The sequence below is a fragment of the Danio aesculapii genome, chromosome 12 (assembly GCF_903798145.1).
Source record: "Danio aesculapii chromosome 12, fDanAes4.1, whole genome shotgun sequence".
NCBI lineage: Eukaryota > Metazoa > Chordata > Actinopteri > Cypriniformes > Danionidae > Danio > Danio aesculapii.
Genome location: NC_079446.1, coordinates 19103476 through 19121754, shown reverse-complemented (window position 1 = coordinate 19121754; position 18279 = coordinate 19103476). Strand labels below are relative to the sequence as shown.

The 18279-nt window shown below is 36.3% G+C and overlaps 1 protein-coding gene across 1 annotated transcript; it reads left to right on the top strand.

Annotated features, from left to right (window-relative positions):
- Positions 1–45: 45 nt before the first annotated feature.
- usp42 (ubiquitin specific peptidase 42) lies at positions 46–17812 on the top strand. The gene is made up of 19 exons (XM_056468864.1): positions 46–593; positions 3726–3976; positions 5383–5592; positions 5679–5789; positions 6089–6188; positions 6319–6386; positions 6532–6602; positions 6693–6775; positions 6992–7103; positions 7283–7423; positions 7515–7615; positions 7720–7899; positions 8148–8808; positions 8886–8980; positions 11825–12748; positions 13552–13796; positions 14205–14380; positions 16541–16592; positions 16687–17812. Exons 2-18 carry the CDS (start codon positions 3736–3738, stop codon positions 16559–16561), a joined length of 3540 nt encoding a protein of 1179 aa, XP_056324839.1. The 5' UTR covers positions 46–593; positions 3726–3735; the 3' UTR covers positions 16562–16592; positions 16687–17812.
- Positions 17813–18279: the final 467 nt, after the last annotated feature.

Here is an 18279-nt window from a genome sequence, read left to right as displayed (position 1 = left end):
ACTGTAGTTTTATTATTGTCCAGTGCATTTACTGGAGGGTTTAATTATGAGTATTAAGTAAGATAAGATAAATAAAACTGCAAAAGCATTATGGCAGAACACAGAAATTCATTAATAATTTAAAGTTTATTAGGTCACTGAATTATAAAATTCACTTAATTCTTTAATAACATCACACACTTGTTACAGTTATTATTGTTTACAAAAATTCAACTTACGAAAATTTTGATGGTGATAGTAAGATGCCACGACCCACCGTACGATCCACCAACACCCATTATCCATTAGATATTAAAATCTGCAATAATTCAAATGTGTACGAAACAACCGCTCTTGATATTTTATCCACAGAAAGCGTTTTTTGTAGAGTGGTTTAGTGTTTTTTCTCCCCTCGACTAGTTGACAACAACAAAGACACTCAACTATTTTGACGGCGGCCCTTCTTTTAAGGCCACATCCACACAGCACTGGGTTGGCTGACATTACGAAAGTACCCGGATGTACCCGTGGGGAAACTACGTCATTGTTCACCGCCGGACGCTCTTTGGATTTTAGAATGGATGAACTCATTTAAATTAATCATAAAATAACAGGTACGTGCATTATTTGATGTAAATATGCTATGTGGACGCTGCAGGTGATTTTCTGAGGAGCGCGCGTTGACCGGCTACGTTTATTGCGTGGCACGAAATTGAAAACACCGGGTTTCGCAACGAGTCTTTCGGCGGCAGTGCCTTCTCGGCCACAGCACCGGTGAATTTTAAATACGCGCCCCTCCTTTCTACCTGGTTTCGGTTAAAATCAAATTTTAGCAAATGAAATGTCGTACTGTGTATGTCTGTAAAGGGACACAACACTTATATCAACATCATCTTGATACACAAACGGGCTTCTAGAAGTGCGTGATCATCTTCATGCCGCGTTTCTTCTGTATTGTTACGTTCGCCGTTACCATGGCGTTTGTAGCTACAACACAGCGGTCTTTAAATCACTCAGAACTTGTCGCGCCAACAAAACGGGCGGCTAGCCAATCAAATTTTACAGCCAAGTATTGTGGAAACATTCAATAACACGAATATATTTACTGTAAGTGTTTTGTGTTTAAATAACGTGCGGCAGAGGCCTATCTCGCACGCGAAGCCTTTAGCCGAGCACGCCATATAACATTGGCGGACGTGCGGAGGGAGTGTGTGTACTACAGTATGATTTCCTTATACAAAATCACACACAGAATAGCCACTTTGGTTTGAGTGTCATAGAGTCTGACGACCTTATCAAGGTACACGCTGTTTGCTGCGGTTTTGACATGGAATCTGTTGTTTATGAGGGCATACTGTACACTAGCTATCATGAATTAGCCAAGGCCACGGGCCCATGCTGACGCTCAGCTCAACAGATCAACACCGGTTACTACTCCGACAAATATTTCACTTATTTGATCCATACCTATTTGGCAGGTCACATAGAAAGTAAAATCTAGAGACTTTTCGATGTTGTTTTACGCAACAAGGGTCCATTACCGCGTTTGGAGTTGACGTTCACTCGTGTTTGTTGCACTTTCACTTTGGCGCGATGTCTCGTAGGCATTTAACTCATTACCACCTTTGACTCTTAGGAGTAATTTTCCCTTTATTTATTACGTTACTACGTAGGTAGTATGTTTTAATATGTTATTATTAAGGACTGTAGATTGTATGCTGGCTGAAATATAGACTTTGAACCGGAATTCCTAGGGGGAAAGTACAGTGTCCTGAAAGTGCAGTTTTTAAAAATGAAAATAAAAGCTTATCTGAGCATACAGGTATAATGACAAATTACATAGCAACTTTATTTTAGGTTGATTAATATATAAATGTGTCCCTGAACCACAAAACTCTTATGTTTTATCTCTTAGTCTTATGTTGTGTAGGTGTAATTGTAGAAATACATTGGGTCAAAATTAATGATTTTTCTTTTTTGCCAGAAATAAAACAATTTGAAAAGATCATGTTCAGTGAAGACATTTTATACATTTCCGACTGCATTTCTATCGAAACTTATTTTTTTGTTTGGTAGTACGTATTGCTAAGAAATTTGTTTAGACTACATTAAACATGAATTTATTAATCTTTAGATTTTTATTACCCTCAGAAGATGTATAAATCTTAAGATTGGTTTTTTTGTGGTCCAGGGTCACAAAATAATAGCAGTATTTTTCATCTGGTCCCATTCTAAAACATTAGCAATGATTTAAGTTTTTGTGGCCAATTTATTATTTTAGTGTTGTGACATGTAATTAAGCAATTTCAGCATTATGGATGTGACATTTACAGTAAAATCTCAAAACATAAATACACAGAGAAAGTATATGTTAACAATATGTTGAAACATCTGTTTATATTTTTCAAAACAACTAAACACAGAGTTATGGGAGCAGAAAAATATCAATCCGTAAACATTATTTAGATTCTAAATGAGGCAAATAAACATGCGTTATGGATGTGTCCAAAAAAGTACGCATATTTACAGTATACAACATTCTTTGTAGAAATTCTGTGAATTAAACTGCACAGCCCAAAAGAAACGATGCTAATCAATAGGATAAGAGTTGGCTCACTATAGAACAAAAGCGGTTGATTTTATTTTATTTGACATTTTTTGCATTTATGAGGGAAAAGCTCTGTTATGGTTGTGACAGAGACATTTTTTAATATTTTTAAAGCACTGTAAAATACTGGTTTTGATATTTTGGCGAAAACTTACTTTTTACTTGGCAAGGTTGACATTTGCTATGAAGAGTTTATTTGAATATCTTTATTGTCTTCGAACATGGAAGATGTACAATGAAATTAAGTGCCGTCCTATGTGCAAGTTATAATAAACTCATTAAAAAATGTTCAAAATAAATGTTTAGTTTACATGTTTTGTTTTAAATTTATTTATTTTTCAAAGAGAGAGTAAATAAAGTTTAAACTTTTCAAGATTACATAATTGTCGCTTCAGAGAACCAAAGTAAGTTTTTATTTATTTATTTTTATTTTTAATTTATTAAGGAGTTTTGCTTTCCTCTTGGGTACTTGTCACATTTGACACTAGGGCTGTGCAGTTAATTTAAATGAATTGCAATTTGAAATGTTACGATCAGCTAATCGCAAGAGGCTGCGATATGAAATATATATGTATTATTTAATTTCCCCCACCCAGAAATGTGTGACTGCCGTCTGTGTGTGATAAGTCCTACAAGCCAGTTGAGTGAGCGCACTTTCGTTCTGCCCAATCAGAATTGTGCGACCGAACTATGCAGAACGCCCATAATAAAATAAAAACAAACAGAAAAGTGCAGATGAGTGGTATGATGCCGTCTGCCGCTTTAGAAGCATTAATAGACAAATTTATATCAAAGAAAAACAGCACATTAGTAATATAGGAATATTTTGGTATTAAAGACACAGAACAAAAAAACAGGTAAATTGTAAGAGCTATTGTAGAATTGTTGCAAGCATGAGGAAATACAACCAGCATCTAAATTGACTACAAAATTAAATCGCAAATCAAATGATAATCACAATATCTGTCAACAAAATTTCAATTAGATATTTTCCCCAAAATCACACAGCCCTATTTGACGCCAAGACTAGTTGTATTTGAATCACTGCCTTTAAAACTATTGTGCAAATGACAGAATCTTTCTGTGTTGTTAAAAGGGATTGAGGTTAGAGGTAACATGCATGTTTGTTTTTCCACAGAAAATGAATAATGACCATAGTTGACAAACCTCCAGAGAAACCTGACCTGGAGTCAGTGCGGTGCAAGCACTCCAGCTCCGTGACACCATTCTCCTCCAGAGACATGGAGAGCAGTAGTTCGAGCTGGAGTGTTGGCCCTTCTGCCACTGAGCTTTCAAGGGCCAAGACTGCCTGTATGGCCCCGGCCATTGGAGCGACTGTGAATGGTAGTAATAACACAGCACTCCAAGTCGAAAGGCCACGAGAGCAAGGCAAGTGCTTTTCTTTTTTTTTTTGTGTTGGGTGATCTTTGGTGGAGGGGAAATTGGAAAAAAAAATCAAGATTCACAGAATGACTTGAATTTTGAATGATGAGGGTGATTTTTCTTAAAGAGATTGAAAGAAAAATTCTGCCATCATTTGCTCAACCTTAACTTGTTAAAAACTCGCTTGAGTATTTTGGGGGTTCTGTTGAACACAAAAGAAGATGCATTGAAGAATCTTTGAAACCTGTAGTCATGAATATTTAATGTTTGTTTGACAGTAAACAACTCTGATGGATAGATTTCAATAACTGTTTGTTTACACTCATGAAAAAATTATCAATGCTGTTATGAATTTTTAAAACCTTCATAAAATTATACCCTTTTTCTCAAACACTGTTGGAACAGAATTTTGATGAACATGAGTGTACACCCCTAACAAACCATTGCAGCAAGAAACACTGATCGCACTTCTCATTCTAAACTGAAAGTTAGTGAAATATATATATATTTTTAATATTTATGATGTTTTGTACTTGTGTTGTTAGAGATCAATATGCAGGTTCAGTAATTACTGCTTGAATAATGTACTCGCCCTCATGTCATTCTAATCCTGTTAGAGTTCATATTTGGAACACAAATTAAGATATTTTTGGAGAGAACAACCTGAGAGTAATTAATAAATAAATTTTCATTTTTGTGTGAACTAACCCCTTATTGCTTATTTCACAAAGTTATTGAAAATAGGCGCATGGATTTTTAAGTAATTTCATTGCTGTTCTTCATATGATGTTTAAATTTTAAACATTTAAAATATATTTAAGGATGGCTAAATGCAGTAATAATATTGTAAACATGATGATAAATATTAATGCAAAGTTGCTGATCAGAAACATGATGGTTTTATTTAGAAAAAATCACCTTTTGTTCGGAACAGACCTTGAATGTAAATCAGAAAAATGCTTCATGAGAGTGAATTAATTTACTCCAGTATGATTTGACAATTGTGTTTAAAGGAATGGTCCACCTAAAAATGAAAATGTACTCATCAATTTACTAATCATTTACTCTCACTTGTCACTACCATGTTTAGATTTCTTTCTATTATTGAACTAAAAATAATACATTTTGAAGAAAGTTGAAAACCATTGACTTTCATTTGTTTTTCCTACTATGCATGTCAAATGTTACAGGTTTTCATCTTTATTCAAAATATCTTGTTTGTGTTTAACAGAAGAAAAAAAATATTCATTTTAGGGTGAAATATTCTTCTAAAAACCATATTATAGTTTTATTCCTATATTGTGCAGCCCCTTTTGTCATTAGTAGTCTTCCATATCATCAGTACAAGAATAGGTTATGTTTTGTTCCTGATTTGTAATATATGCCTGTTTTTCTTTTTTTATACCCTGTAGTGGGGATGACCAGTGGGGATGGCATTGCGCTTCCTCAAAAGGTCCTGTTTTCCCCAGAGCGGCTCTGTTTGAAATGGAACCAAGGCCACCGCATTGGAGCAGGTCTCCATAACCTGGGCAACACATGTTTCCTGAACTCTACCCTGCAGTGTCTGACCTACACGGCACCCCTCGCCAACTACATGCTGACCAGAGAGCATTCCAAAACATGTAAGTGTTGAAGATTTTGCAAGATTGCATGTAATTCGTGCTGTTAGTTTGTTCTAACACTGTATGTGGTGCTTCCTTTTATGCAGGTCATGAACCTGGGTTTTGTATGATGTGTACCATGCAAAATCACATCATCCAAGTGTTTGCCAACTCTGGAAATGTCATTAAGCCTATTAGTGTGCTTAATGAATTAAAACGTAAGTACCTTAAGATATATCAATTATTTAAAATGATCTGGCATAATTATTAGTTAACGTATTAATTAAAACTTACTATTAAGTATTCATATTATGTTCCAATGCAGCACACACAATCTGGTACAATTCCAAACATGGCTTTTCATGGCTCTTGGAGCTAGATAAGAGTTGAGAGTTAAGCAAATAATTATTGAGGTTAAACCAGTAAGTTAATATAAAAACAAGAACAGTGATAAGGAATGGCATGGGATGTCAGCAATTTATAACATGGTCCACTGATATTTTGTTCTTCTCCTCAGGGATTGGAAAGCATTTTAGATTTGGAAGTCAAGAAGATGCCCACGAGTTTTTGAGGTACACTGTGGATGCTATGCAAAAGTCCTGCCTTCCTGGAAACAAGTGAGTTCACATAATGCAGTTTTGTTTGCCAGTTAACAAGAACTGTAAGGCACGAAAATGACATTTCCTCATTCTGCAATGTAATAATTGCAATAACTACATAATTTCCTCTTGCCTTTTATCTTGTCAGACTGGACAGGCAAACTCAGGCAACCACTTTTGTACATCAGATATTTGGGGGATATCTGAGATCCAGAGGTTGGTCACCTATTTATTTGAACTTTGTTTTAATGTTTTTTTTTTTTTTTTATCAATTCATTTCTGAAAAGATGTAATAATTAGTCTGCTCCAGATTACTTCCATCTGCTGGTATGAGTTGTTAATGAATGTTTCTTTTTCACAGTCAAATGTTTAAATTGCAAAGCGGTCTCTGATACTTTTGACCCTTATTTGGATATTTCATTGGAGATAAAGGTGAAAGAATGTTTTTCTTTATATGAATTCTTACAGTTTTTGCACAAAAATTTTAAAGATTGAAATGGTGACACTTGTGCTTCATTGTAGACGGCTCAGACACTCTCTAAGGCATTTGAGCAATTTGTAAAACCTGAGCAACTTGATGGGGACAATGCCTATAAATGCTCCAAGTAAGTCTTCTGTGCATATCAATACCACATCTTTGTATTGGCCAAGAATGTTTCAAATTTGAGTAAATACACTTCTATGCAAGCATTGCCCACTCTCGACAAGGGCCTTCTTTAAGTTGATAGAAGAATGCAGATGAGAATAAGAATTTGTGGAATAGTGTTGCCTTATTCTTTCATGAAAGTGAAAGCTGACAGCAATCCTTTTTGTCTTGTCAGGTGTAAGAAAATGGTTACTGCCTCAAAGAGATTCACCGTTCATCGCAGTTCTAATGTTCTCACAATTTCACTGAAGCGGTTTACCAACTTCAATGGAGGAAAAATAACAAAGGTATAGCAAATAATTGTGTTACTGCTTACTATGTTCCTGGTGTGACCAGACCATCACCTGTATTATTGCCTCTTTCATACAGACCCTTTAATATTTGGTTTTCAATTGATTTAATGTTTTTTTTTTAACATTAAAATGTTATCAGTAGATACACTTCTTATTCTATTATTAATTCACAGGATGTCAGGTACACAGAGCATCTAGATCTGCGTCCATTCATGTCTCAGTCTCAAGGGGAGCCACAAATTTATGCTCTGTATGCTGTGTTGGTTCATTCTGGGTTCAGTTGCCACGCTGGGCATTACTACTGCTACATTAAGGCAAGTTGTCAAGAGCAGAACTGCATTCTTCTTTACTATGATGACTATGAAGTTTATAAACTAATATTTATTTAATTTACCTCTTATTTAGGCTAGCAATGGGCAGTGGTATCAGATGAATGACTCCTCAGTATCTCTCAGCGATATAAGAACAGTGCTTAACCAACAAGCATACTTGCTCTTCTACATCAGGTAATGCTCTAAATTCATTTATGACTCAAATGGGTAGTTGGTTGTATAAATGGAACTAAAAAAAAAGATTGACAATTCATCCAAAAACCTCCATGTTAATTCAGGTCACCTGATATAAAAAATGGAGGTGACTTTAGCCAGATGAACCATACTCCAGGTCAGTCATCTCCAAGACCATCCATTCCACTCAAGATGAATGGACCTCAGTACACCTCCACGACCTTCATTGGCCCTCAACTGCCTCCCCATATGATGAAGGTACTGAAAGACAATAAAACATCCAAGTAAAATCAGCACTTTGATGGATGTTTTAAAAAATGTATCCTCAGGAAGAATTTTATGTTATTTGTCATATATCGGACTGAAAAATCATATGTAATGTTTTTTTTTTTTTGTCTTATTGAATTATGAAGTTGTTATTACTATGTAATATGTTTTATCTATATTAATTCTGCCATGAAATAAGCCCTGATAAGCTTTTGTTTTTTTTTGTTTTTGATTTCTTCTGTTAAACTGGCCATTGTTTTTGCAGAACTCCGTCATATGTAAATGGAAATGGTTCTTCAAAGGAGTACCATGGTGGCTCTAAACCCAACAGAAATTTCGGTGGTGTGACCAAAATAGGCCCATCTCATACCTCTTCTGCATCCGCGTCCTCTTCTTCTTCGTTGCCGGTTCGGCCCATGGGCATTCCAGATTCAACCAAAAGGCCGAAGCTGACATTTCTCATTGGTCAGGGCAAACTTGTGAGACCTTCCCAGACCCAGTCAAGCCCTAATTGCTCTTTATCTTCAGCCTCTCATTCTCAGTCTACATCCTCCAGCACTTCAACGTCTACCTCAGGCTTCTCACAGGTCAAGCAGGTCAATGGAACTCACACTGGCGCTTCTTTCTTGGTTCCTTATGGTCAGGAATCTTCTGAGGAATCTGACCAAGAGGCTGGAGTTCTGGAGAATGGATCGACGAAGACTTATCTTGCTCCCAAGATAACCAATGGCAACGGGGTAAAGGATGATGCCCAGTCCCACGATTCCAGCTCACTGCCTCATCATACCTCAAAGACAAATGGGTCTAATGGCTTTCATGTGTGTGAAAATGGATCGGAGTCACATGTATATGAAAATGGATCAGGACCTGATCACGCTTCCCAGAATGGCCTTTCCAAAGCCAATGGTTTTAATCACAATGATAAGGTACAACATTTCAGCTTTCGTGTATAAATTATTAACTGTACAAGTTTCACATTCTTATTTATTCTTCTTTTTTTCAGGATATGGTTGATCCACATACTTCATTGCAGATTTCTAAATTGTCTAGTTGTTCAGACATGGAGTTGAGCTCAAACTCTGCATACAATGAGTCAAGGTGAGATGGCCAAACACCACATTGTCTTTTGTTATTAATAATAAATGCACAGGTTTTTTTTTTACCAGTGTTGGATGATAATCATTTCTCAATAGAGTGGAGGAATGATGACGTCAATTCGTATGCAAAACCCCGGAAGTGAGTTAGCATTTTAGCAGTTCCGGTTCCCTCGTCCCAAAATTAAAGGTTTTTTTTAGGATTTTAGTTAAATCGTTTAAATAAGGTCCGTGGCAAACACAAACTCAAGATACTATCACGTTTTGTTCTACGACATAAAACACATCAGTTACATCACAATCTTGATTTTTTAAATCCGGATACGCTTCTTTAATAAGACGGTTGCTAAATGGGACTACAGGCGCTGTCGGAGACAATATACGTCATCGAACTGATCTGGTCTGGAACGCAGCTCGCTTGTGTTGGGCATTTGCATTTGTCTGTTATTTAAGTATTTTAATGAGTAGTGTTTTATAGTTTGTAGCATTTTTTTGTAATTAGGGATTCATATTTGTGTAGATAATTCCTTCACCTGTAAAGACTGTCAAGACAGATTAATTTGTTGATAATTTATTTTAATTAAACGATATTATGGGGATACTGCTTACCAGTGCAGTCTGTCTCTTTCCTGCTCTCAGTAATGCAAACGTGAATAAATGTGTAAAAAAAATACATGCATAATAACTGTCATTTTAACGTGATCAATACATTTTTCGTCGTTTTTTTTTTCTTCATCTGAACACATTTAACTCTGTCATAACTGCAGTGTTTACACTCCTCCTTAAAATGTATAGCATACGTGACTGTATGGGCTGCTTTTCGCTGTACAAAAAAGAATATTGAATTTTGTTCTCTGTCTATGATGGGACTTGCAGGCGTATGTATAGACTTGTCCCTGACGCCTCATTTCTGTTGTCTAAAGTAAGCCGGCTGTGTGCACGCGAGCGTTTACACTTATTTAAATATGTCTTATGATAATATCATGTTGGCATATTTATACATAGTTTTAAGACTTTTACAACAACTGTAAAGCAAAACAACATGTATTTTCCATGTAAAAAATTATCCAAAAGGCAGGTAGGTCTATGTGTTTTTGCATATTTATTTGTCTATAATATATAGCGTGGATTATAATATAATAAACCAAGAGAGTAAATCTTTGTCATGGAGCATATTTCTAAAAGATAAGCTTGAAAAGTTGTCTGTAGCGGGGTGTTGCTGACGTCACAGGCGAGCGCCCTGAAGGCACTGTAGTCCATTTATAGCCTAATGTTAGCTTTTCAATTCTTGCGTTCGCATTTAAATCCCAAAGTAATAAAAGTTTTATTTTCGTGTGTGGATTATACGGTTAGACAAAACGTGTAATGAACTGTGTTTGAACACAGAGCTTATTATTTACAATCTTCAAAAAGCCTATGGGAAAGTCCTATGGGGATTTTATCAAGGGAACCAGTTTTATGCCAGCAGCCGAGTTGCCTACAAGGTGACGTCAGAGTTCCTCCACTTTGTTTGTTACCTTTGATTCCATACATGGCTTCAGTTCTTTTTTATATATATATATATATATATATATAAAACACTAATAATTCATTGTTACCATTTATTAGAAAAATCTCAAGATCTCAAAATATATATCCACATTTTATAAAGTTCACATTTCCTAAAGTCTGTTGTTTTAAGAACATTTAAAATAACAATATTCACAATGTTAATATTTTAAACTAGATTTCATATTATATTCTAGGTATTCTTTTTTTTGTGTACTATGTTTTATTTTATTTTAGCTTTTTTTTTCTAGTTTTAGTCAGCTTTTGTAAAAATTCCCTCATTTCTTGCTAATTAAACTAGATTTTGATTTGGGTGACAATAACATTTAGTTGATTAGTTATAGATTTTCATTGATTAGATGTCACCTAAGCTATTGTTGTCTATTGGAAGGAACACGTCAATAGAGCTACCATTTTAGTACAGGGTAGCGCTCCTTTGAAGTTAATATGGGACCAAGGTGCAGTGGGGAACTGGCCATCCAGAGCCAGAGATATAGATACATGCATCTATGATCGGGAGTTTTCCCAATGGTCAGTATGCAAATATTTGTTTAAATTACGAAAATTTTAATTTTACATCATTTTTCTACATCGATGGATAAGTGACAGCACGGGCATTGCTGACAAAGAGCGAGTGTTTGTGTGCATGGAAATGTATTATCCTCCCTCCCTGTTAAATTTGATTTCCTCCTGCTTTCACTTCTACTTCTAATGAAGGGAGCGATTCGTTTGTAAATGAATCTCCGTTATGAATGACTCGTTCTCTTAGCCAAAAATAATATAAGTTTCTAGAACTGCAGCATCTTGTTGTCATATTTCTTTTACATTGTTTGCTTATTTTATTTAACAAAACTAGCATACGCCTAGTATTGAGTGCAAGTTGCCTTATGGTCAGGGCAGTATGAGAATATTATCATCAATACTTGTTTAGCACAAAAGTTCATAACATACAAAATCGTAAAAAACGAAATGTTCTGCCTTTGTGCTTTGTACAGCACTAAAGTCCAGTATCTTCACATTGGCTTTAGTCTTGACTAGTGGGGTTAAATTACATTTGTCCTTGGAGCACTGTACAAATGTGGCAGTGCTATTGACGCATGCTCAGGGTCCGTATGTGATATCTAGTGTAAATATCTATGATAGATTTTTAACAATGTTCTTTAGGGATGTCCAAATAAAGAAAAATAATTATAATAATTCTAGTTAAGTGATTGATATTCATCTTAATATTTTGTGTCCTCAATCCGAGGCCATTTCTCATGAAATAAACTTGTTTTTTTTTTTTTTTTCATTCATCCAGAAGCTCCAATCCAGCAAGTTCTGATGGCCATCCATGTTCCTCACCTTCAAACAAAAGGTTGAACCCTCCTTCTGACTCTTCATCTCAGTTTGTGGCACAGATACAATCTTCACCTTCACCTAAAGAACTATTTGTCTCAAAGACTACAGACACTGACCTTCATACCCAGTCCACTTCTAAAGTTGAGTTGACTCAGAGCCATGCCACACATATGGCAACTGGCACATCAGACCTTCAGGTCAACAACAGTGTTAGCCTCCATGATGGTCATGGCCACACAAGTCCACACAAGTTAAAGGAGTTGTATAGGTGCAGTGAAGGAGAGAGCAAAGAGTCAAAACCATCACACTCAGACAAATTTGGCTCTGGAGATGGATGGAGGTCAGGTGAGGACCGGAACAGAGTTTCAGATCGGCCACATTTTTCCTCAACCCCAAAGGACAGAGAACGGTACAGGCACTATAGGGATCACAGTGACAGAACCCGGAGTCGCTATGAGCACAGCTATCGAGATGGTCGTCGTTCCACCAGTAGAGAGCGCTATTATAGAGATCGAGATGTGGAGAGACACTGGGACAGATTCTCACACCACCGTCGAGAGCACCATTATTTCCAGAGAAGACACAGAGATGAACGTGACTGGAATAGAGATCGGAGATTTGGGAGTGACTCCTATCGACCTTCTGGATACTATAACAGGGATGGATATTCCAGTCACAGTCATCGTGGGATGGAAGGGGCCCATGGAAGAGTGACGCATACAGTGAATGGTTCAAAAGGCAGGCCCTCGTCACCTCATTCCGTTAGTCCGCTGCCTGGACATCACAAGCGGAAACACAGTCCATCGGTTGATGCAAGGGAAAGTTCTGATGAGTGCAAAGCAAAGAGATCCAAAAAGAAAAAGAGAAACAAAGATAAACACAGGTAAGTTGTGTTTTTTCTTGCTGCTTTTCTGTCTGTTGTTGTATTCAGGTGCTAAATGTATAAAAATGCACTTTGCACGCAAATGTGCTAGTGGTGGGTGGACCAAAATTATTTTTCAGTAATTTTTTCACATTTACTTATATAATTTACAATATAGATAGATTGAGAGAGAGAGTTAAAGTCAGAATTTTCTTTTTTTAAATATTTCCCAAATGATGTTTAAAAGAGCAAGGAAATTTTCACAGTATGTCTGATAATATTTTTTCTTCTGGAGAAAGTCTTATTTGTTTTTTTGTTTTTTTTTTTCGGCTAGAATAAAAGCAGTTTTTATTTTTTTTAAAACCATTTTAATGTAAAAATTATTGGCCTCTTTAAGCTAGATAAATCGATCGATCGATTGAAAACAGTAAAAATTTATCCCAGTTTGCTGACCCAAACTTACCATACTTGCTCCAGTCAAGGCTTCCCTTAGTTATTAGATTCACTGCTTGTAAGTTATCCACACTCACTTATTTGCATGTCATTGTATACATGGGGAAAAAACGATCATGGTTGACAATTTATTCTGCTGTAACAATATGTACACTCGTACTACCCAGCCTTAACATGTCCTGTTAAAAATAATACAAATAAAAATTCATGGCGAAAGCAGTTGAGCATAGTCATGTATTATAAGCACTTTGATGACCACTTTCCATGTTTATTAATGTTTGCAAGCTTTGGAACCATTCACTGAGAATTTAAAGCCATTGAAAAAGAAAACATTAAAAGACTGTTTGATTATTGTGCCTTTCCACTAATAGGCACTCAGACAGGGATCTATCGGAGGGAAATGAGGACAGCAGCTCCAGGAGGCATAAGAAGAAGAAAAAAAAGAAAAAGAAGAGGAGGGAGGATGAGGAGAGGCCTCACACTGGGAGAGACGTCGCTCTGAGGCGGGAAGAGCGTGATTGTAGAGCTAGTAACGGTCAGCACCACAGCTTTGAGGCACTTCAAGAAGTCCACCGAGACCACATGGAGGACCAGCGACAGTTCAATGGACACAAAGGTGCGTCATTCTTACTGGCCTAGAAGGCGGATCGTTTTAAAGCCACGTCAATCAGCTGATCTGTCTATGAGCTGACACATGAAACTTATTGAAACGTTTAATGTAGTAAGACCAAATGTTTATGCTCCGTTTTTCCATCATGAGGACGTAATGTCTGTTAATTTCACTAGTTATTTAGATTATTTATTTGTTTATTTATTTCACATCACATGAGTTGAGGTTCTGTAATGTCTTTCTGGTAGCTGACTCATGCTCATACTGATTTGTTTGGCGGTGACCGAGCCTAATGGATTTTACTGTGAAACCTTCACAGTCTCAAACACCCACATTCACACGTCCGATCTTGACATCGCACATAAATGTCATTTGGGATAAAAATAACTTGTGTCATGTTTGTCTTTTTCTTAGCTAATGGCCTCAGCTGTTACAGTGGAAGTGAACATGATCTCTGTCACACACGGATAGAGAAAGATGTGAAATGCAAAGATATTGATCACGTTACCACTGTCAACAACACAAAGACACACTCAAATGGAAATGGAGATGTAGATGGTGCCTGTCACAGGACCCTTTCAGACGGTGGAGTGAGTACAACCAAAATACAGTGTTCTCAGATAATCAGTGTATTTTAAAGGGATAGTTTGACCAAAAGTGTATTCGCTTGCTGATTATTCACCCTGCTTGTTTCAGATTATTTTGAGTTCTTCTTCTTTTCTATTGAACACAACAGAAGATATTTTAAAGAATGTTGGAAAGTAGCCATGGATCTTTTCTTAGTTAGAATAACACTATAAATAGAATATTCTTCAAAATATATTCTTTGGTGTTCAGCAGAAGAAAGTAAGTAGATGAAATTATGAGGTGAATAATTAACATGAGTGAACTATCCCTTTAAAGTAGTAGAGGATATAGTTCACCTTTTAGTAAAGGATAGTTCACCCAAAAATAAAAATTGACTGACTTTTTACTCCCCTTCAACTGGTTTTAGTTGGTTCACATTAGAACACAGGTGTCATACTCAGTTCTTGGAGGGCTGCAGCTCTGCACAACCCTAATTAAACACACCTAATCAAACTAATTAAGTCCTTCAGGTTTGTTTAAAACCTACAGGTAAGTATGCTGGAGCAGGGTTGCAACTAAACTGTGCAGGGCTGCAGCCCTCCAGGATCTCATTTTGACATCCCTGCATTCGAAAAAACATTTTTCTAACAAAAAGAATGTTAGAAACTTGTAGTGATGGTGAGATGAAGCTTTCTGAACCAGTGAACCATTCGAACCAATTTTATCGGAAAAAGGTTTGTTACTTGAAGCTCTCCAAATCAGAGCTCTATGAGGACCTCTGCTGGTCAAAGTGTTAAAAGGTTAAAAGCACTGTGTTGCAAAAATGTCAAACGTTCACAACTGACCTACTCATTCATGTAGTAATACAACAATAGTGATAAACAAATGACTCAATTAATGTTCTTTTTTACATATGAGGTATGTTACTTTACCACACCGATGACTGTAGTAAAATTCATAGTATTCAAAAGTATTTACGTTTATCGTATTCCAACTGGTATTCCCTTGTTCCGGACGGTAACAAATGCTCTGAGGAGGCTATATGAGTGAGGCTTTTTGCGCCGCACTCGCCAGCTGCCCTCCGTTTCACACTATACTACAATATGCAGCGGCCACCGTTTAAAAATAGTAAATAATGTTAACGCACTTTAATATGGTTCAAAAACTTTTTACTATAAATTACGGTTGTGTTTTAGTTGAATTACTGGTGCGTGGGACCAGTGCAATGCTTTGAAACAGTAAAAATGTATGTAATCGACGCATAATTTTTGTATATACTAGGGCTGGATGATTAAACGAGAAGTAATCGAAATCGACATTCAGAACCAATAATCGATCTCATTTGTTCAGGTCAATTTTTTCAATTACTTTTCCTAGCGCTTGTGGAGTCACGTGACCCCTCCCTGTTTACACATCTCCATCTAGCACAGCGTATGGTCTGGCGCAGCCTCCACGCGGTCGCATACCCTTCGCTGTGACTGTTGCCGACACTGACCTTTCAAAAAAATGTAACTACATGTCGCAACGACGCATAGCACAAGCTTTGTGATTGGTCGGCTTGGTAGCGGTGATGAGTGTGGACGCCGCAGAAAGGGCAAAACAAATGAATAAATAAAAGAATCGTTCATTAATCATAAGTTAAAATGTTCAATTAAACGAGCTTTTGATTTTAGGCCAAATCACCCAACCCTACACTTTTCTAACTCACGAGGGTGTTTAAGCCTTTGAATCAAAATTTGAAGCAGTCATGCGGGTATAAGTGAAAATAAAGCTTCGGACATGACTGATTATGGCAAAACGAATCAAGCCTCGTATACTGCTTCACTGTGAGGTTCATCTTTTTTTTTAATATGTGCTTCGAAGCCTCTGTGCACAACGTCACATCACTAGAAACATGTAATTCCATACTAGGAAAACACATGCTATGAAAGTCAATGGTTGCCGGTTACAAGCTTTCTTCAAAATATCATCTTTTCTGTTGAACAAAAGGAAATCAAACAGGTTTAGAACAAGTAAAAGGTGATTAAATGATGACAGAACTTCCTCTTTTGGGTGAACTATCCCTTTAAGTAAATATTGTCAGAAATACTGAAGTATTAAATATGAAGTAGTTCTATATTTGTCGTTTACAAACAATCTATTAGTGTATTTTGAACTACTCTGACTCCTCTCTGGTTTTACAGGAAGTCACACATCCTCACTAAAAGGGAAAGTGCTTTCTTGAACACACCTAAGGTATGAAAAAAGCCTTTTTGGATTATTTTATTTGTTGTTTAAAGATTTGTATGGAAATGAGCTAACGGTCGTGTTTTCATTTGTTTTTTTAAAGACTCTGAAAATCACCCGTGCAAGCATGTGAAAGACAGAAGATCTACAGCTACAGTTCCCAACATGGTGCTTAACATTTAGAACATACTGTATTTTTACCACAAGATGAATTTTAAAGTTTCATTATTATTTCTTTTCTTTTATTCTTTTGTTTTTGTTTTTCTTTACTTTTAAGGATTTTTTAGTACACTGTACATAAGTGAACTTTGATCATGGAAAAAACAAAAGAAGTTCTATATAAAGTTAATATATGCGATTAAAACAAAAGCCTGGAGCTTAACATCTGAATTGCTGCTCAGACATACAGACTCAGGATTTTCTCACTTGTGAAGATGAGACGAGCGCTCCCTTTAAGGATACACACTTGGGATGACAAGAACATTTATATGCTGCATCGGTGGAGAAAGTCTCTTGGCTTCAAGTTACGATGTCACCATTTTCACATATCGCTTGAGAGAACTGACTCGAAGGAGCAGCCATTGCTAATGCTACATGTGCACTTACATCACAGTTAACCTGGACACACTTGAGGACACAAGACGTTTGCTTTGCTGTCTCTTGTACCTCTTCCTCTCTCTTTTTTAGCATCTTCACTGTATTACTTTCGGATAATCCTCAATCAAACCTATCTAGAATGCAACTTCATTGCATCTCTTTTGTTTTTAATTGTCACCGTTCAGTTTTCTTGAATCTTTTGATTTTAGTCAAGATAATACTGTGAATTTAAGTTGAACTGTACTATCAGTTGTATGTTTTTGGTCCTGTATCAGGAGTTCAATAGAGACACTTTCTGTAAAACCACTCAACATCGTAGACCATGTTCTCTGAACGTTTGTCGATGCGTGTGTATGTGTGTGTTTGTTTGTTTTTTTTTTGAAGCAAAATGAAAAAGACATGAAAATGGTTATATTCAACTTCATTTTACTGTAGCATGTCGAAGTAAATGTATACAGTGTACAATATGTTGAGTGAGAGGAAACGGCCTTAACGTCTGAAATTGTAATATTTTCTCTCACTATGTTTACAACATTTTGTTGGAGTGAATGAACATGTATGTGACCATGGGAATCGTTTGGTTTTGTAAAGGGTGGGGTTTCCTTTTTACATATAAAGAATGACTTGTGAGATTTCTGTTTTGGTGTGTGAAAAATATCTCAGTTGAAGATAATCAGTGTTTTTAGTTTTATCTACACAAGTGCATTAGTTAGAACACAGATGGGTTTTATAAATCAATAGAGCTTGTGGCAAAAATGCCACTCGGGTTCAAGATAAAGAGGCAAAAAGGCCCTTGTACAATTAAACTGCAGTGCATTTCTCAAACAATGACATAACTCGTGGCTGAACTATCATAGTACGACACATCATTTGGGAAAAGAACGATGTAATGACGATTGTTTTCCAAAACTAGTTTCTCTGTTGCAGATCCTTCGTTTGAACCATGTTAGTTATATGTAAAACGCCCATAATGATGCTCTAAACCGGGTGGAGTAAAAACTTCTTTAGAGAAGATCCCCATCATTTCTTTGTACAAATTATATTGTTTTACGCGCACATGCATTTAAAAAAAAAAACAATAAAAACATGTTTTTATTTT